Source organism: Chinchilla lanigera, unplaced genomic scaffold (genome assembly GCF_000276665.1).
Source record: "Chinchilla lanigera isolate Chin_1 unplaced genomic scaffold, ChiLan1.0 scaffold00015, whole genome shotgun sequence".
NCBI lineage: Eukaryota > Metazoa > Chordata > Mammalia > Rodentia > Chinchillidae > Chinchilla > Chinchilla lanigera.
The window spans coordinates 1,085,044-1,107,116 of NW_004955416.1; the positions used below are offsets into that span (position 1 = coordinate 1,085,044).

At 38.6% G+C, this 22,073-nt stretch overlaps 1 protein-coding gene across 1 annotated transcript in view; it reads right to left on the reverse strand.

Moving 5' to 3' along the window:
• Ryr3 (ryanodine receptor 3) overlaps positions 1 to 22,073 on the reverse strand; it is a 547,606-nt gene that overhangs the window by 372,538 nt on the left and 152,995 nt on the right. The window contains exon 2 of the mRNA XM_005381167.2: positions 12,166 to 12,285. Coding sequence (XP_005381224.1) covers positions 12,166 to 12,285 — 120 coding nt within the window. The remainder of the gene's footprint in view (positions 1 to 12,165; positions 12,286 to 22,073) is intronic.

Sequence of the window (22,073 nt, forward strand, 5' to 3'; positions counted from 1 at the left end):
TACTCCTAACTGGGAAGAAAATGACACCAGGCAGAAAATTGGCAGCACTAAAAATCCTCAGTCACCAACCTCAACTGGCCCTCAATGCTGGTCCTTCGTACTACTGAGCAAGTCTACAACTCTCTCTAAAGTCCACTCACCAAAAACATTATGCACACAATCTGCAGGTGTACTTCTACCCCTGTTTTTATTCCTCTTGCTGAGTGGCATGCGTTCCTCCTTTACTTGAAGCTCAGTTTCCCATTTGTTTTCTTAACCCCAGGCTTGTCCACCACACGAATAACTCTGCACACTGAGTCATCCATGCTCTTTGCTGCACCTCCTTTCTCTTCTGCTGTTACACTTGTCTGTCAACATTAAACAAATTGAAGTTTTTTCTATTATAAAAATCCATCCATTCTGAGCGTCTCTTCACCTATTATCTCTTTCAGAGAAGTCTGTACTGATTGTCTTCATTTCCTTACTTCCCTCTTACTCTTCATGTCCTCTGAATTGGTTCTGCCCTCAAAATTCCACTGAAGAGCACTCACCAAGATCTCCAGTGACCTCCATGTTGCATCTACTAGAAACATTCTATCCTCAAATTATTTGATCTCCAACTGGAATTCCACCCTACTGACTATGATTTTCTTGGCACTTGATTTATGTGGCTTCTATGATATCACACATGCAAGTTTTCCTCTGATCTATCAAGATATTCCTTTTTATTCTCTGTAGTACGTTTCTCTTTCTATGCCATTTGTAAATATCAACAACTTTTAGGCTCTTTTTTTATTCCATACTTTCCCACTCACTCCTATAGTTTGGTTTACTATCCTTGAACCAATACCTCCTAGGAAGAAGATGCAGGAAAGAGAATGGATGACTCAGTGTGCAGAGCTGGTGATGTGACGGACAAGGCTGGGGTTAAAAAACAAACAAGGAACTGAGCTTCAAGTAAAGGACGAATGCATGCCACTCAGTAGGAGGAATAAAAGCAGGGTGTAGAAGTACACCTGCAGATTGTGTGCATAATGTTTTTGGTGAGTGAATTCTCTAGAGAGAGTTGTAGACTTGCTCAGTAGTGTGAAGGCCTAGTGTTGAGGATTAATGCCTCCATCTCAATGTCTCTTGTGAACTCCTTATCCATGTGTATCCAGGCACCCATTCAAACCTTCTTTTGGATTCTTTATAAGCCTCCTAATTCAGTGTGACTAAAATTCAGTTCAGAAGCTCCATCACCACCCTTGGTCCTACTTTATTATTTTTTTCAACATATCCTAGTTTGTGACAGGCAGCTAAAGTCTGTAACTCTACAGTCATACTTAACTTGCCCACCCCCTTGCCACACTATGGGTTCCATATACCACACATGAATGCCCCTTAGTATCATTCTATGTATCTCATTTTCATATGAGGAACCAACACAATTTACATAAGTTTATGTTTTCTTCCAATAAGCTTCTATTCCTGTTCAGCCTCCATCCTTGCTCCTGCAGAATTCTGGGGCTCACGCCTGTCTTTTCTTTTGCATTGGTCATAGCTGTACTCAATTTAGTCTCCGCACTAATAGTGCCACTCATTAGTTCTTTCTCTTTTGCAACCTTATTTTTTATTTTTCTAGAGCTTCTATCCTCACTTTCTAGAAATGTGTTTATGTCGTCATTGTGGAAACTCCTTCTTTATTACCTAGCTTTTGGATCAACAACTATTCTCTCTTCTTCCTTTTAGCACCCCTTCAAAGAACTACGAATATTCACTGGTGAGGTGTTGGGTTTCAGACCATAGTGGTGACATAGCAGAATTATTCTGTTGATAATGACAGTGCTATATTCTACATAAATATTAACAATAAACTCTCTGAAAGTGGTGGGAGCAATGTAAAGCTGGAGGGCCTATGACTCTACAGACAGAATGTTACAAAGTGATATCATATTTAAGTAAGTCTTCCCCTGAGTGTACTGTCCTTTTCAGAGGTTCCATGGAGTATAGATAGCAAGAAAAACGTCACCCTAAAGTCAGAAGCCTGAGTCTGTAAGAATGTTTGGAAATTAAATAGGTGGATGCTAAAAGAAGGAAACTGCCATAGATGATGGAAACCCAGGATCAATGTACAAACTGTTATTAAGGTTTTGACTAACTCATGAGCTGTTTAGGGGACCGTATCAGTATCCAATGGAAAATTATAGCTGGGATGCTAAAAATACACAAAGGCTTCAGCAGCTACCCAGTTCTAAAGTGTCAAAATTTGGTGTCCAAGTCTTGTTATATAGAAGGCTTTAAGAAATTCTACAGACTTTACATTAATACACAAAAGGGTTATAACCCCAGAACAAGGACTATACCCTAGAACTAAGAAAAAAAGAAACTAAAATGGAGCAAGGAAATATGATCAAAGAGATCCACCAGTATCTTAACTATGTAAAATAAGATATAATACTTTTCAGGGAGAATATGACACCAATGAGTGTAACTATAAAATGTGATCTACAGTGCTCAGTATACAATAAAAACATCAACAAGAAATAGGTAAATGTGAATCATCACTGAAAAAAAATTGTCATTGGAAGCAGATCTACACCCAGTCCAGATGTTGGGCTAGTCAGTAGGAAATATTCTGACTAAAATATAAATAGAAAAATAGTTGAAGAATAAGTTAACAGTCATAGTGACCTGTGGAATAATATAAAACAACCTAACATATAAGTAATTAGAGTTCCAGAAGGAGAGAATAAACATGGCAGATAATATATTTCAAGAAATAATGGCCTCTAAATTCCAAACTTGATGAAATACAACAACAGAAAATCATGAAGCTCAGTAAAACCCAAGCAGGATAAACTAAAAAAAAAATTACCCAGAAATACATCATTCAAACTGCTGAAAGTCAAAGGCCAAAAAAAAAAAAAAATGTTATAGCATTCTAGAGAAAAAGACTTACTACATTTACAGGAGTGATATGAATGACAGCTAACTTTTCATCAGAAACAATGGAGTCCAAAGACAATAAAAAGATCATTTTTAAAGTGCTGAAGGAAAAATAGAGTCAAACCAAGATTTTATATCTTGAGAAAACATCCTTCAAAAATAGGGACAAAATAAAGATTTTTCAGGAAACAAATGTTGGGAGTTTGTCTATAGCAGAGTTGTACCACAAGAAACACTAAGGGGTATTCTTCAAACTGAAAATGCTACCAAATGGGAATCTGGATCTAGGGAAAAGAACAAAAAAGTGCAGAAAATGGTAAATAAGTTCATGTTTTCAAAGACTATTATTTCCACCTTTTATAATTCTTTGAAAATATAATTAACTCTCTATAATAAAAATAAAGATGTACCGTACATTTTATTACATGTAGTTGTAAAAAGGATATTTTATAATGTGATATAATGTTAAATCAAATGTTAATGCCAAAGTAACATACTAATTTTATGGTATTTCAATAAATTTCTTATTAAAGCATTTATACAATATAGTTTTTCTTTCCCTGTTGTGTACTTTTCTTGTGGACTCTGTATATTTCTCCTAAAGGAACTACTCAAAAATAATATAAAGAAGTACAGCTAACTAGGCAATAAAGACATAAAAGAGAATATTTTTTTTAAAAAAGAGCAATTTTTCGTAAAGAAGGCAGAAAAAGAGAAGCAGAGGAGCAAAATCCAGAAGGGACAAAAGAAAATAGATCATTACAATAAATGTAAAATAGACCAAACATTCCAATTAAATAGCAGAGGTTATAAAACAGTATAGGGGGCTAATTTACCTTCAATATATGTTACTTACAAGGGACGTATTTTAAATACAAAATTTCAAATGCGTAAACAGTGAAAACAACATAATGGAGACAAGAGGCAGCACAGAAACAGCAAGTATAAAAGAGCTAATGGTTACACCAACATCAGGCAAGATTTACTCTAAGACAAAGGATAAATAGGATCTTTGATGATGACAAAAGTATCACTAAGAAAACAAATACTCCTAAATATATATGCACCTAACAACAGAGTAATAAGATAGAACTAAAAGCAGACACACAAATCTTTAATTATAGTTTTTAAGAACTCCCTATCACTAATTGAGAGAACAGTAGGCATAACTCAGTAATGATATAGAATATTTGAATACTGTTACTATCTTAGGATTCATAAAGCACTATATCCAGCAAATGCAGAATATAGACTTTTTTCAAGCATATAAAGAATATTCATCAAGACAGGCCACAGGGTAGGCTGTAAAATAAGTTCCAGCAAAATGCAAAAGATTGAAATGATACAGAGTATATTCCCTGGCTGCATCAAAATTAAATAGGATATCCTTATCTTGGGGTCTTCTATGTAGAGTATCATGTCATCTACAAATAATGATAATTTATCTTCTTCCTTTCCTACCTTTATTCCCTTTCTTTCTTTTTTTCTTTCTCTTGTACATTTCTCTGGCTAATAACTCCAGAGCTATATTAAATAGGAGCAGTGATAGCAGACATCCTAGAAAGGAAAAATGGACACAAAGCTTTTGTAAGTAAGGAGGGGAAGGAGGGTTGAAGGGAGGGGAAGGGAATGGGACAAAAAAAGAAGAATTAAGATATATCCTGTACAGGTACAAATTCCCTATAATGATTGTGATCATTATCTGCATCAAAATGTATCAATAAATTGGTAACAAAAATCTATATCTCACTGGTTTATTTTACTTTTTACAACTACTCACACATTATTTAGCACTTGTCCCCCAACTTTCCCTATCTGACTCTCCTTAATATTTTACTTTTAAAAGTCACAAATGCTGGGAGTGGTGGTACACACCTATAATCTCAGCACTCTGGGAGACTGAGGAAAGAGGATCAAAAGTTACAGCTTGACCTGAGTAACTTAGTGACTCAGTGAGACCCTATCTCAAAATAAAAAAGGGCTGGAGATGTACCTCAGTGCAAATGTCCTGGGCTTAATCTCCAATACCAAAAAGTTAAAAATATCATTGTGATCTTGATCTTTGTATCTAGGCCTTCAAAAGTATTTTATTAGTTTAAGTACATGGGCAACCTAGCAGAGTCAATCAACACTTTCTCAGGGCTTCATGTGTGTCTCACCCTATGGTATAATACACACTACTTTTGTTTTACACAGCATTTTGGATGGATCAGCCATTGTTGTAAAGTACTTTACAAGTGTTAAACCATGACACTGACTCTTCATAATGTTCCCACAAAGTGGTGTGATGGTTAACAACTTGACTGGTTTGGGGACTCCAGGGGATTGGGAAAGTACACTTCTGTGTGTGTCTGGTGGGTCAAGGAGGAGTGACCTTGGGCTCTACATCTGGTCCTCAGCCCTTCTTTGGCCTATTCCCCTGCTCTGCTTTGCAGCCACTATGAACTAAGCAGCTTCACTCCACTACACCTTTGTATCATGAAGCTCCTGTCTTAGAGCCAGTTGATCATGGACTGAATCCCTGAAACAGTGAAACAAATAAAACCCCTTCTTCTTTAAGTTGTGGGTGTCAGATATGTGTCCTAGTAATGGGAAAACTGACTAATACAGATGTGTACAATTTTGTTTTGTTCTCAGTATTGAAACTGTTGTAAAGATGAAAAAAATGGAAGTAGAGAGAAGTAAAGTCATTTGCTAATGGTCACACAGCTATTAAGCAGTAGGCTGAATCACCATGCCTGTCTGTCTGACTCAGATCCTGTTTATGCACACTGCACCACATAGAGCCACGCAGAGTCCTGACTTCAGTGCTCTCAGACTGGCGGAAGGCAGGAGATGGGCACACAATCCCAACACAGAAGATGCCTGACTCTGTTCTCCCCTCCACTTTTACCATGTCTCTCTGTGCCTCGTATCCCCATAGTGACACCGAGTAATCAGCCTTCTCACCCCTTATAAACTTTTTGAAAAAATATATAATAGCCTTATTTGCACTGTAAAATTAGCTATAAAAAATTCAACACTGCTTCATGTGCTTGCTCACAGAATTTGCATTTTAATGGTTCCTTTTCAACTTATGTGAAATATATATTTCCAATTTTGGAACATCAGGAAGTTATATGCCAGACGTGGAAAGGTTGTAGGAGGGGCACAGAGGTATTCCCGGTATTCCTGAAGTCTCACCACATGGAGTAATATGGCTTCTTCACCCTTAAGTAACTTGGATCCATGATACTCTAAGTAGTAAAATTTTTAATTAATTACTAACAGTAATTTAAGTTTAGCATTAATATTCTTCAGGAAGTCACTTAGCTATTTAAATTCTTTTTCCTTTCTTCTCTGTGAGGACAATGTTTTCTTCATAGGATTATAAAGTTTAAGCAGTAGGCAGCATTGCAATACCTGAAATATAGTACAGGATGCTTGATAAATGCTTTCAGAAAACAAAAATCTCAGTTTACTAGTCTCTTCACATCCCATGACAAGAAGTTTTGGAAATAAATAGTTTAGCCTTGGAAATAAGTTTTATAATACTTTAGCCTTTGATAAGATCTCAGGCCTGTAGAGAATACAATATACGAAAATAGAACCCAAAAGTTCAAAGAAAAGAATGCAGCCTCAGGCTGAGGCTTTGATTTTGCAAATTTGCACAGACTTCAAGTCTTAAAAATAAACAGTAAACCTTGTTCTGAGCTAAACACTATACAATAATAGAAAATAGTAAGTTATGTTTCGCTGAGAACTGTGCCTTAGCTTATGTCATCTACATAATGAGGTTTACACAATAGCTAATATTTAATTCTGGGTTTTAAGAGTCTGTGCAACTTCCAGAAGCAATAGCAGATTACTCTTCCTTTTCAAAACACAGATGAAAACAATAGGAGTAAAAGTTACCCTGGAAACTGTCAATGTGAAATTGGATTCCAAAACTGACATTTTCTGACTTTGCCATGATCTAGATATAGTATTCCCCCAACGGGAGGTGGAGTGTCACTCTTAGACATCCAGCGTGCAAAGACGTGAGAAAATGGTGGTGTCTAGAGGGCAGTAGGCTAAGTGGTTTCACTGTATCTATTCAGCTTCCTCATCATTAAAATTAGCTTTTTAAAAAGTTCACATAATTGTTTCTTTTTTATTTTAAAGAAAAGAAAAAATAATAAAAATAATGGTTTAAAATTTCAAAACAAGATTGAAGAGGACTAACAATGCTTAGTACATTGTGTATCGTTATCTTCAAAGTAGTTGCTCATACTACAAGATGCAGGCATGAAAAGTTGATCAAACAATAAAGTAAATACAAGTTGGGATTTGGAAAGGTATTGGTGTTGCAGGCACATCTGAGAAGACCACAGTCATTGAATAACTGTCATCAGTGAAGATTCCTGTGGGATAAGGTGAAGAAATTCTTTTTCTCCTTCTGCACGAGAATTTGACCCTCGGTTAGCTGTCCAGTTTTGTTGCTAGGGCGATCTGAGAAAACTGATATGTTAATTGTTATGTGGGAGACTGCTTGTGGTGAAATCGATACCTGACAGACTGCATCTGGACTGAAGGATGATCAATACCTTGTGGGAAGTCATATCTTTGTGACTGTCTGAGGGTGATGACTCTTATTTGTAGCTGGGACTGTCCTCTGTGGGTCCCCCAAAGCCTATGGAGTTGTTAGGGGAGGAGGCTTTTAAACAGTGGTGATTCTCACTCCTGCCTGGTGTGGCTCTCTCTGCATCCTTAGCAAAGTCACCTGGAGTGGGGTTAAGGAACCCAGAAGTAGCTGCTGAATTGCTGCAAAGACATTTGCAGAAGAGCAGTGCCTGGTGCTTCCCAGAGAACAAGCCAGGATTCCTGTCCCTTGTCCTTCTGAAAAGACTAATTTCAAGTTTTCCATGACTCTTGTGAGTCTGCATGTTAAGTGGATCCAGTGCCAGTGGATACTGTAGACACAAAGTAGATGAGATACAATATGAAGGACCAGAAGAAAATTATAAAATTCCTTGCATTTAGCAATAATTTTTTTTTTGCTTTAAAATGAAAGTTAATAAGTATTTGCCAGTATCAAAAAAATAAAGAAGAAACCTTTTTTTCCCCCCATGTTTCCTAGTCTCTGGTGATACCTCTGAGTGTTTCCTATAAAACAAGATCACTTCTAATGCCTGGACCTGTACTTATTTGAAAGGGAAGCTGAATAATAGTACTTCTGTCAGTTAATATCAGCACTTTTCAGAACGTGAAGGAAGAACAGGAGTGGTGGTAAATTTATGGCATATGTGCCTCAGCAGGCACACAGGCCCTCTCTGTCATCATTTGAGCCAAGTCACCACAGTAAGCCAAGTCATTCCAATGTCTGAGTATTCAGGTTTAATTGCAGTGTTTGTACTTTGCAAAAAATAAGTGAGTTTTGGGTTGTAGTCTGGGCACTTGGTATCTAAAAGGTTCGTCATCAGTGGTATACAGGAATCAAAGTCACAAAAGGTCTCCAAAGTGCAACATGGTCTCCATGTCCACACAGATAGCTAATGTTTATACATTTGCTCCTTATTTTTCTACTTTCTTAATCCTTGCTTTCGTAGGGCATCCCTTTTTGGAATGGATATGCTAGGAATATCTTTTGCATACCTTATCTCAACTCTTCTTTCTCCGAGGTCCTTCTCTTTTCTAGAGTTCATCTCAATTTTATCTCTCCGAGTTTCAATGAGTTTGAAATACCCTTGACTAGAAAGGCCAAGACCACTGCTTGGTTCTGTAGGTGGCGGATATGAACTGTATTTGAGGTCTGTGCTTGGCAGGAATATACCTTCTCACCTCACTATAGGACTTTCGTTGGGTGCCAGGAACCTAAGAATGGCACCACTGGCTGTAAATTTGACGGTAGAGAATTAGAAGAACTATTTTGTGAAAAAGGAGGGGACAGGCTAGAAAACAGATGTGCACAGTTAGCTGACTGCAGGAAAGAATGATCCTCCCTAGAAAATGGGCTTATCTAAGAGGGCGCTGCCAGGAATGGTGACAGAAAATTCTGAGTGCCTGTTCTTTTCTCTCCATAAACTTGCCCCTGTTTCTCTGAGATGGTCCTTGTGATTCATGTCCCTAACACTGCAAACAAAGAACATACACTCACAGGATAGTGCGAATGTCAACTGTAACAGTTGGTGGATCCTCTTGGGAAAACAGTTTAATGTTCATGTTCCTGACACAATCAATTCTGTTCCTGAATATTTGTTCCTGGAAACTAAAATAAACCAGCAAAACTACATGCATGAGTTTTTTAAACATCCATGAGGTCTACATAGCAAAATGCAGCTAACTGAAACATTAAAGAAAAAAGAGCATAATGTCTGAATATGTACGCTGAGTACAACCTTGGACAAAGGCTAGAATGAAAATTGTTATGACAAGATGGTAAGATTATATATAATATGCTATATCTCTTTTAAAGACTATTCAGTCTGTTATTTAAATATGGAATGAAAAATTAAAATAAGAATTATTTAGTTAAGTGGGTGTAAAGAAAGATATTTTCTCATCTCTAACATATTTCAAGTGATATGACTTATGATTTTTATACCTGGGGAATATAAACATCCTTAGATTTCAATATGTAGGGTTTTTTCTAATCTGCTTTACAGAGCCACATTTATAGAACTATGTAATTTTATAATTAAATGAATATATAATCCAATATTTTCATTTTAAAGTTTAAGATTTTATAAGTTTGGGAGCTGATCCACAATCTTTCTGCCTTTCACATACGCCAGCTTTGTAAGTCAAAAGAGAGACCAATATTATACTTAGTATTATCATCTCTATTATTAAATGTGCTGTATTAGGTTCAGCCATATGTGATTTATATATATATCATTTCTCTACATTTTCACAGTCCCTCTGAAATGTAGTTATCACTTTACAGATCAACAAAGTCTCTTGCCTGAGATTAAATACTAATGCCAGTGGCTACATGGAATTTACAATATGCTAGGCAATTTGCATGTATGAGGCACTTTACGTACAGTAAGTCATTTAATCCTGAGAGCAACGTTATTAGGTGGATAACAATTACATTCCCACTAAAGAGATGAGGAAATTAACTCCACAAGGTGAGATACCTTGTCCAAGGTCTTGGTTTGGTGAACAATGGTGGAGACAGCATTCAAACTCTTTTCCTAGAAACTCTTCCTAAATGATTGCTCCGTGACCCCCTCGATGGGCAACTAGTTGGTACTATCTGGTTTGTAATTCTGGCAAATATCCTTCCACTATACCATACTGTAACTGCTTTGGAAGATGAGAAAACTGAAAACAAGGTTGAGTGATTATCTTTGGGCATTTGACTAGCTAATGGTTGAGAATTGCCCTCTTCACTTCTAATCTATTGATCCTATTATCCCAGACTGCTGGGAAAGAAAAGAAAAATATTAGCTAAGAACAAAAGCAAATGAGAAAATGCCTCAGAGAAATTAAGTGTAAGACTTTTTTTAAAAAGTTCAACATCTTCTTTGGCTCTCTTCCTGCCATGTATTTTAATGGAATTCTCCCGATCCTCGTCATCAGGAATCAGCAACTCACTTAGGATGGGGAAGAAGCAATGTGAAGGAGCGGGCTCCAGGGAGATGTGGGCATCTGCCCAAACCTCCGGTGTTCTAGAATTTGGCCAAACTGCATGCGTGTCTGTGTTGTATGTTTTTACCTGTAAAATGACATGCCAACAGGCGAGAAAAATCATTTTCTGATTTTTTTAAGGTCTCTTGAGAAAAACTGAGCTTAGAGAATCTGAAGGCCAGTTGTGTGTTCACTTTGGTAGTTCACAGAATACTTATTTAATCAAAGTTTTGATGTAATGGTATTTTGTAAATAAAATTAACATCTATAACCAGTAGACTTTTAGTAAAGGTAGTTATTTTTGATAACTTGGCTATATTTCATCCAATCCATTGAAAGCCTTAAGAATGAAAACTGAAGTTTCCTGGGGCAAAAATTATGCCTCCAGAAGTTCTGCAGCTTTAACTCCTGCCTGAATTTCTAGCTGATATGAGCTACAGATTTCAGACTTGCCAATCCTGCACAATTACATGAACTAATTTTTTTTAACATAAATCTGTCTCCACCTACCTAACTACTAACCTACTGTTAGGGCTTATGTCTAGATGTCCCCCCAAAGCCTCATATGGTCATATTCAGAGGTGACTAGACCTAGAATGTGTGATGCTGGGATTAAGGGTGTATGATTACTAAATTAGTCCACTGATTGGTTTGTCACCCATCCTAAGCCTGGTAGCCTAGAAAGAATATAAAAGGGGTTGAAAGAAGTTGGTAAGGTCACTTGGACTTGCTGCTGGCTGCCTTCTGCCTGCCCTTCTTCACCATGGACTATTTCCCCTCTGCAATATCCCTATGCTATGCCAAGCTGCCTTGGATCCAGCCAACTACAGACTAAAACCTTTACGAACTGTGAGCCAAATAAACCTTTCCTCATTTAACTTTGGATATCAGGTATTTTGTCTCAGCAGCGAGAAAAGTAACTAAAACATCAACTCATCCATCCATCTATCCACCCATCCATCCATCCATTCACTCATCTAGCCATCATCTTGGCCCTCTTTCTCTGGAGAACCCTGACTGAGATATAGGTCTGGCCAGGACTGTATTTTGTTGTAAGAATGCTAAACACACAAATCTACTTGACAGACAAATCATGTAAACCAGATATTGTGTGAAAATGGAGAGATAAAAGTTTGGGTACATAACATTAGATGCTACCACCTAGACATGACATTATATGCTATCACCTAAGCAAGAACCAGACCCTTCAGATCCCAGAAGACAGACAATTAATAACAATGTTACCCCAGTTAAGACTGAAAGGGGTCTGCTTGAGGCAGCACAGGCTCGAGTAGATGTGGGTCTCTGTAGCAATAGGATGACAGTTTGGAGTAAAGAATATGCACTCAGATTTCTAGAAATTGTTAATAACAAAGGCAGAACTCTGGGAGTATCAAAACAATAACTTGGTCAGTGCTGCTGGTGAGCTGCAGGTGTCCCTGGTGCCCTGGAGAATGAACATAGACACCAAGAGCATCTCTACTTCCTCACTTCAGTACCTCCCGGGCTGGGGAAGGGTTAGGGTTTAAGTCTGACCTGTTTCCCATTTGAAAAGCAAATGAGTCTTTCAAATTTCTTCCTCATCACCATATCCCAGCACCTCCTTTCCCTAAGTGACTACATGGGAGGCACAGAGAAAGGCACCAGGCAGGCAGTCAAGCTCACCTTTGCTTCTGAGGTGGGTTCCAAGAAGCACAGGCGATTCCCAAGTCCCTCGGCCGCCAGGCAGAACTTCCTCTGCTCCTTGTGAACGTTGGCAATGCACTGTAGAACCACTTCATCTTCCTGCCAGGAGAGATACACAGAGTGAGCGAAGCGGGTCTACCTCCCTGATGAGCCAGACCCCAACCACCCTACTGTCTGAGTCAAGCAAGCTGTCAGTCTCCAAAGGCAGGTGCATACTTTTTCTTCTTTTTTACGTGATTCAGGAAAGAGAATTTTTTATCCACACAGCATTACTGAGCACCCATCATCAGTCAGAAGCCAACTCCATTCTTGGATAGGCTCAGTCAAAGCTGATATAGGTTGAGCCTCTCTAATCTGAAAATCCAAAATGATCCAAAAGCCAAACTTTTTGAGCCTTGACAGCATGGCACAGGTGAAAAATTTCCTACCTGACCTCATGTGATGAGTGGCAATCAAAGCACAAGCACATTAACATACTGTATAAAACTATTTTCAGGCTATTGGGTATAAGGTGTATATGACACATAAATCATTTTTGTGTTTAGACTTAGGTTCCCATCCTCAAGATATATCATTATGTAAATACAAATATTCCATTATCTGAAAAAAATTGAAAACAAAAGCACTTCCAGCCCCATGTACTGGGAGGATGTACTTTGGCTGGATTAAGGATGCTTAACCTGACAATGGAGTGGACATACTTCATACAAATACACCATGGACTTCCTTTCTGAGATACATAAAAGACATTCAGTATAGGTGAGCAAATAATTTCAACACCTGAGTGAATAAGGAAACATCACAGCAATCTTTCCAAATACTCGATAAAGCAGTAGGGTGTGATTGAGAAGGAAAGAGAACATAGAAGAGGTCAGAATAAGTGGGAGAGGTGGAGGGCAAGCTTGTGTTAGGTTGTGGAAAGAGACAGCAGGCATGTTGTGCTGAGGGAAAGCAATGTAGACGGCTGGAAGTACATTCACCAGAAGCACCCATTAAAGCTATGGAAGGTCACAAAAGATGAGTTCAGATCCCGTGGCTAAAGAAGACTGGAAGAACCTCGAAGACCCAGTGGGAAGATGTTTAAGGTCAAGCAGAAGTGCCACCCCAAATTCCCAAGCAAGGATCTCCCTCCTAAGCAGCATCCTCCAAAGCAGCCCTCCTGAAATTTCAGAAGCTTTGTTTTAGTGGCTTCCCTTTGCTGCCTGGAAGGAAGGCAGCCTTCCATTCCTGCTAATGTGTGCACTTCGCATAGCCCTCCTAGAGATTGAGAGGAAAACATTCTCCTTACAATTCTTTTCCAGCCCTGTTCCTCCCATCTTCCAGTCTAAAATTTCTATCAACTCACCACTATTTGCCATTGAATTTCAAACATTAAAAAGATTAACAGAAACAGTTATGTTATAGAAGCAACAAGGGGACTGGGGATTTAGCTCAGTGGCAAAGTGCTTGCCTGGCAAGAGCAAGGTCGTGAGTTTGATTCCTGGTACCCAAAGAAAAACAAACAAACAAAAAACAACAACAACAACAACAACAAAAAAGAAACAACAAAAAAGGAGACCTGGTTGGAGCATTCTGGTTAGCATCGGAGCATCTATTCCTTTGTCTTAGCCTCATTCCCCTAAGAGTAGGGTTTGTCTTAGGGTGTTGGAAAGGCAGATGAAGTACAAATGGTGTTTCATAATCTGTGTTTGTGATGTGTTTTCCTTAAACTGTATCTGTGATATGCCTGTCATTGAAGAGTAAAATTCTCTACCTGATGGGAATGTGAATCTGTTCACTAGTAACAGATGCCCACAAAGATGTGAAATGGTGCTTAAAAATAGGTGAGGGGTGACAGGGAAATATAAAATAGACTCTGGCACAGGTATATGAAAAGAATACAGTGGAAAGAAAGAATGCCTTGGTTTTATTGCAGTTTTGGAATGTCACTGTTCATTATCAAATTGAGACAGTAATAAATTCAGGAGCCTCTGCTTATTTTGAAGTGAAAGTTCATGTTCTTCATTTTCATAAAGCTGGAATAAAACTCTAGGATATTACTGCTTCCAAAATGGGGACTCAGTGAAATCTCTGAAAAAAAAAGACATTTTTCCCTGAGGTGGTGATTCCCCCGGAACCTGTGTCAGCTGGTGTTCTTGGAGCCTCCTAAAAGGCACTAAGTAAGAGAATGTGTTTAGTCGTCACAATGACTGAGCCCTGCTGCTCCCACTGAGAAGCAAGGGTCTGGAAAGTTAAGTGGTCTGTAATGTAAGATACATACTTTTTTCATCAAAACTACCAAGAATACCTTCTGTTGAGAAATATTTAAGTATTTCCTAACTCTACATAATTCATTTGTAAAAATAAACAAACATCAACAAGAACCCAGAACTAGTCATTTAGGAAAAACAGGAGTGTGATTATGCACCAGATTTTTCACAAACCAATTATCTTGGCTACTTTTCTCTCATTGCTGGGACAAAATACATGACACCCAAAATTAAGGAAGGAAAGATTTGTTTAGCTCACAGTTTGTGGAGGTTTCAGTCTGTAATCAGCTGGCTTGAAGGCAGAGTGGCATGGTGAGGGGCAACAGTTCAAGGTAGCAGAAGACAGCAGAAGCAACAAGAGCAAAAGCAGGGAGAAAAAGCCTTTCTTCCCTTATATTGTAAGTAGGCTACCCCCCACCCCCGTAGGGTGGGTGTAGCATTCACACCACATCTGAGCCCTCCTCTTGCACAGGATGAGGGTGTTTACAAAGTGAGGACCCTGGCTCCCTGCTGAGTCACTTAAACTTCTAAACTTCTCAAGTTGACACAACGTATCAACCATTACACCAACGAAATCCTGAAATCTGGCAGTTTTCCCTTCAATGTGTGCCTTGAGTCTCTTTCCACAGTCTCATTTCCCATTCCCTTTCCATCTCAAGGTGCCCGATTCACCCCAAAGTGACCTGGCACCAAGTCTCTGTTAGTCTTCTGCAGTTTTCTTGTCCCAAAATCCTTATAACACAGGCTGCCAAGAAACCAGTGGAATAAATGAACTCACTTAATTCGATAACCATTTGCTAAATAGCAGCCCAGAACCAGCATGTCCCTATGTCAATAGTCTGGGTGACATACAGAGCAGTGTGGGACTCTGGGCCAAAATAATGATTCTCCAAATACTTCTGACTTTTACCACATTTGTGTAGAAGCTTATGCTTAATGCTGACTGAGCTGCAGACAGCACCTGATGTGGCAACCTGCACCCACCTTTGTTCCATGCAGAAACTGTTGTCTCTGTAAACCTCAAACAGGCAGACACTGGGAGCTTTCAAGTGTTTGACATTGAAATCTTTGCACTGAATTCCATATGGAGTCATAGGTAAAACTCTCAAGACACAGACAAAGGCGAGGACTTCCTGAACAAAACCCCAATTGTGCAAGAAATAATACCATGAATCAACAAATGGGATCACATCAAATTAAAAAGCTTCTGTGAAGCAAAGGAAACAACCAACAGAATGAAGAGAAAGCCTACAGAATGGGGAAAATGTTGCCAGCTATTCCTCAGGCAGAAGAGTAATATCTAGAACAAACAAAGAACTCAAACAAAATTAGGCTCCCCAAGTTAAAAGACTCAACCAAAAAATAGGCAAATAAAGTGAATAGACACTTCTCATAAAAAATACAAATGGCCAGTAGATACATGACTAAAAGTTCAGTGTTGCTGGCCATTGAAGAAATGCCAATCAAAATAACATTGAGATTCCATCTGACTCCAGAAAGAATGGTTATCATCAAGAAATCAATAAATAACAAACACTAGTGAGGCTTATAGGGGAAAATAAACCCTTCTACAATACTGCCGAGACTGTAAATGAGTACAACCACTATGGAAATCAGTATGGAGATTCTTAAAAAATCTAACAATAGAAAGTCCATTTGTCCCAGCTATTTCCTTTCTAAGTATCTTCTCAAAACGGTTAAATGCATCATATTATAGTGATACATGAATACCTATGTTCACGGCAGCACAATTCATAATACCTAAATCTTGGAAGCAGCCCAGAAGTCTGGAGTATTACTCTGCCTCAAAGAAAGAAAAACTTGTGTCATTTGTAGAAAAATAAATGCACCTTGATATTGTAATGTTAAGGGATATAAGTCACACAAGTTTAAATACTGCATGGTTTCCCTTATATGAGAAACCCAAAATATCACTAATTTAAATAGCAAAATAAAAGCTAAGTAATAGGAAACAGGGAGACAGATCTTTTGTAATGGGAAGGGGACTAAGAGAAGGGGAAGGGGAGGGAAGGGAGGGAAAGGAAAGTCAAAAGAATTTAGATGTGTTATGTCATGTACCAACTCCTCACAATGAATATAATCACTATATACTGCAAGCATGTACTAATAAAAATTTCAACAAGATGAGCATTACAGTCCTTCTCATTACCTCTGTTATTCCTTAGTACAATATAGAACACAAGCCTTTCACGTTACCAGCTTTTCTTATCTTATTCATCCGGGTACTAACCTGTACTTTCTGCCTTCCAACTTGTCTCTCTTACTGCTTCATGTTGTTCTAAATCACATCTGGGCATTGCCTGCAGATACCATGTCCAAAGAAGCCCCTTGGAATGGAGGTTACAAATTCTTCCACATCTGGCTTCCAGCTCTTTAGAAGCTTGTATTCTTCTCACATGCTCTAGTGACAAATTTAGACAACTTCTCTTTCACCTATGTGCAAAATTTCTTCTACTTAGAGGTGACAACCACCCTCTACATCTTTGGCAACCTGTTATTATTCTAGTTACTTCTGTCATTATTTATCTGACTGTTAAATGACAATGAAGAAATCCAACAAAAATTTTTGGGTGAATTTGACATACATTTATTGACTATATTCCAATGGTAGCCCTGAGAGGACATTACAGATATGCTCGGTTTTATAAGGCAAATTCCATTAAAAATATATTAATGAAGCAACAGGCTGAAAAAGGTCAGCTCATCAGCTTTTTTCCACTTTGCCATATCGAAGTAATTTTAAGGATGATATAGCCAAACTGTCTAAAATGAACACCTGGACCTAATTATACCCAATCTGCCTTAGTAACACACTATCATGAAATTTCCTTGCCACAACTTTAGAATTATTTCATCTCTGAAATTCAAAAGTATACTATCCCACTCTGTGAGCGCAACCACCTCTTGTTTTCATTAGACTTGTTCTACTTCATCTAGACCTCTAGTCTAGAGAAGGCACCATCATCCTCATTATTTCTTCTGCCTCAGGAAGAAGAATTGTGGAAGTTTTGATACAGAAAATAGCTCTGGTGTTTTCCGCCACTATAAAGTTATGGTTTCTTGGTAAGTTACATTCAGCTTGTTTCAACTTTGATTTCACTCAAACAGGACCATAAAACTTTCCTTTTTTCTTTGGAGGAATCATAGAAGGTATCAGTCAGACAATACCAAATGAGGACATCTCTTATCTGTAAGAGAAAGAGAAACAAAGAAAAGGAAGTGCTGAGCTGGGGCTGGGTAACCAGTACTGGCAGGGAGGAATAAGACAACTTTTCAGGCTCAGCCTCTGTCCTTATGGATAATCTGAATCTTTTAATACCCTATAAAATAGTATCTTTAGGATCACAGAAAATTTTCCTGCTTTCTGTTCAATAATTCAAGAAGTCTCTACCTGGATTTTAAAGTCCTCCCTCCCCCACACACCCACACACCCAGTTTATCTACTTGGTACCACTAGCACTGTCTCTTCCTTCCTACTGCCTTACCGCCTTCCAGGCCATGCCCAGGCTCCTTAAACTGCTCCCACGAGACCCCTCCGCTCCCATGTTCAACTCTATTCTCCCAGCTCTCCTACTTTCACTGATGGATCTTTGCCATCTCCGGTTTCTCCTGCCAACCCTGGAGATAGGCCATGCCAAAGATTGGTCTTGGTCACTTTCTCTTGGCAATCTCAATCATTCTTCAGGTTTCTAGCCTTACGTCTGAGGAGTGGTTATGCAGTCTGTACCCCAAACTCAGGGTTTTCCAAACTTGTACTTATTCCTAAATATATCCCTTTCTGTGTCAACAACTCAAACCAATATGTCCTAGGGCACTAAAAAGGCTTCCTTTTCAGTCTAGCTTTTTCAAGGCCTCATGTATGTAAATTGCATTTCCAACTTCTGTGCAAACCAGGTTTGGACACCATTGCTCCTTATGTCTGAATCCTCCCTGATTCCTGTCCTACAGCAGATGAGCCATGGGAAGGGCTATAGGATCAGACAAAGTTATTTATTCTAACGTTCTTCCTCAGGTTGCTAAGAAGCATGGCTCTGACCTTATCATTTTCCTGCTGAAAACCCTCAGTGGCTTTCTCTCCACTGTTCACAAAACAAATATAAACTTCATGAATGAGCACCTGAAAACTTCCACATTGCCACCCTATTTCCTCAAATCCCTTCCTATGGAGTTCTGTGGGTATTGTGGTTTGTGTCTAGATGTCCCCCTAAAGCCTCATGTGGTCATAGGGTTTTCTCGAAGCTGGCTGAATTTAGAGCGTGTGATTGATTCATAGTGCAATGCTGGGAATAAGGGTGCTGAGATTAAGGGTGGGTGATTGATTGCTGGATCAGTCTACTGATTAGGGCACTTCCCTAAGCCTGGACTGGATACAATATAAGGGACAGACAGAGGCTTGTCTGGCTGTCTTCCCTTGCTTGCTTTTGTGTCTTCCTCTGCCATGAACTGTTGCCTTCTGCCGTGCTCCACACTGCCTTGGAGCCAGCCCATTAGGGACTGAAACCTCCACAAACTGTGAGCTGAATAAACCTTTCCCCCTTTAACTTTGGGTGTCTGCAATGAGAGAAAGTAACTAAGATAGTGGGCTTCTCTACTGCCAACCCCTTCCTCATACTATCTTTAATACTAAAGTTGCCCTGATTTGCCCAGTGTTCTTACATGATCTATCCGTCCAAGCTCAGCTCAAACCTCACATTCTTATATGAAGTCCAAGTAACCTCCCTTCTTTTGAAGTTCCACAGCAGTACTACTATACTTCTTCTATTATGGTTATTTGCATGTGTGCTTTACCCCCAACAAGTGTATGTTTAGCTATTTTTAAACATACACTATTGTTGGGGGTAAAGCATACATGTAAATAACTCTGGTAATCTGTGCAATTTATGCGACTACAACAATTTGCCGTATAACAACCATTGGTGAATTCCTACAATCCTGTTTAATGAAACTATGTATTCTCTATAATGTTCTTTTAAATTATTATTTTCTTATTCCCTTTAATGATTTGATCAATCTATTCTTACATCTAGTAATCTGAGCAACTTGGCTGAAGATAACAATATATAATATAACAACCACTGTTAATACCTATATTTGGTTTGAAACCCTGTATCATTTTTAATGTTCTTGCTTTGTTTTCTTTGTATTTTGTTATTGTTCCTTTTTTGGTACTAATTTCTTTAAAATAAAAATTAAAAAAAAAAATAGCTACCATGTACTGATTCCAGAATATGTAATAAGAACTGTGTTTTATGTACAACAACCCATTTAAAGCTTCACATCAACCCTGTGATATGGATACTATCATCCCCATTTCACAAATGAGGCAACCCTGAATAAAGCTGTTAAATAATTTACCTAAAGTCTCATGGTGACAAGAGGTGAGGCCTGCCATCCAATCCATGCAGTCTCTATCCAGCTCTTCCTACCATGTTCCTAGCTGACCTTGTCCTCCCTGAAGGTACCTATTTTAAGTTTATTTTTACTACTAGCATGGTGACCAAAGCATATTATATGCCCACTTCTGATTTATTGAGTAAGTATATTTTCACCTTATAAGCCCAGTTAATTATAAACTTTATATGCACAGAAAATTTTTTCTTCTTTATCCAAGCTGGGGACAAAATGTGTTTGGAACTGGATTAAAAGAAGGGATTTTCCTACTCTCACCTGTATAACAGTGTTCATTTTAGAAAGGATCACTGTATCAGAATAAAATAAATAAAGGGAACAGGTGTTAACATAATAAAAAGCTAATGAGCCTTGGCAGTCTATTTGAAAAGTGTTTGCTTCTATTTATCATTATTGATGATACATTCATTCAACACATCTACACCAGAGAATATATTGCAATTTCCCCCTAGATTATTTAATTTAACCTTCAAACTACAACACAACCACTTTAAGAATAAGGAAATCAAAGCTTAGAGGACTTATGCAATTTTAATAACAGTGAATATTTAATGAACAGTCATATGTTACCATATTACAGTATCTTAGTTTAATTCTCAATACCACCTTAGAGGGTAGGTGGGTGCTACTATGCTCTGTATTTGATAGATGCAAGGTTGAGGCACAAAAAGGTTACAAGATTTTCCCAGTGTCACGCTGCTCATAAGTGACACAGTCAGGCCTTCAACCACGGGCTGTCTGAATCCAGAGTCTGTCTTTCTAACCAAGGTGCCAGACTGGATCTCTTACCCTAGGAAACTGACCTTTGCAAAGGATCTGAATTCCTGTCTTCTTGTCTCTAAGACCCACAGTAATGGTGTTGATAAAAATAGTTTCCAGCCCTCTCACATGGTCAAACACTGAAAAGTAACCAAATCCAAAAGCACAGTGCCAAAGAAAATAGCCAGAATTCTAAAAAAAACATTAAAAATGTTTCTCTGTGCCCAAGGACCATAACACTAGGAGTGATTATCAGCCTAACATGGCAGTAAAAGGGCAAAAATGATTAAAATCCAAGGTGGATCATGTGTCAGCATCCCTCTAAGCTATGTGGTGCACATGTGTCAGCTATTCCTGTCAGAAATTTAGCTTGTGGTGGTGTTGAGTGATTGTCCCTGCACAGGAATACACAGCTTTCAGCTCTCCTTGCTTAGACTTCCATTATCCCAGGTCATCTCTGACAAAGGAGAGTATTCCACTGGTCAAAGAACTTTAAACTTGTAAATGAAATTAGCTTGTTTGTTCTGTCTCCAAGGCTTCATTCTTATACTCTGACTTACAGGCCAAGGACAGGACAATAGGAAGTCCCATTTGCCTTCTCTGAGCTGATGGTGGGACACCTTGGCTATCCTTTTCTCTCTGGATCATGCGTGAAGAACATTCTAGGACAAAACAAAATGGCTAGCAGCTCTATTTAAGGTAGATCACCGGGCAGCTGATGACAGCCCTATAGTTAGATCTGTGCATCACCGACGCGGAGAAGCTCGTGAGCAGGAAGCATGAGGGACAGAGCGCAGGCCAGCAGATTCCACGATCCACATTTAAGTGCAATCATTACTGCAGGGGAAAATCCATAACCATTTATAGCTTTAAAAGGGAAGTGTGTCCTACCACTCACCCTGAATATCAGGCATTATTTCAGGGAACTGAGAAAGGTTGAGCTACTTGCTAAATATATGTGAAAACACAAGTATAAACTCATTTTAAGGCTTCACTGAAAAGTACCTGTTAAATGAAAAATAAATGGGCTTTTTGGAATGATGGGACCAGACACAGATTACTTCACAAGAATTAACTGTACCGGTCATCTATGTGTGTCTTCACTTCTCATGTCTTTACTATCCGCACCGTGGGATCGCGGTGGGCAGGAGGCTCCCTCTACCCATGAATTCTCACCGCCTCACACAGTGCAGGAATTGTGTAGAAAAGCACACAGTACCACACTCTAAAAGCTAATCATATTAACAAAAATGTTCATGAATTAAAATTCTACAATAAAGATCCCTCTTGAAGAATCCATGATCGCTCCCGTGGTAGCCCTATGAGACATTCAAATATTTTTAACTTCACTTTATAAGTAATGAACTAAGTGCTGTTGACTGAGGAGGAAAAACAACTCATCCAATTCCCTGCTGTCTGAGGATAAGAGGCAACTTTTACTGTACCTCC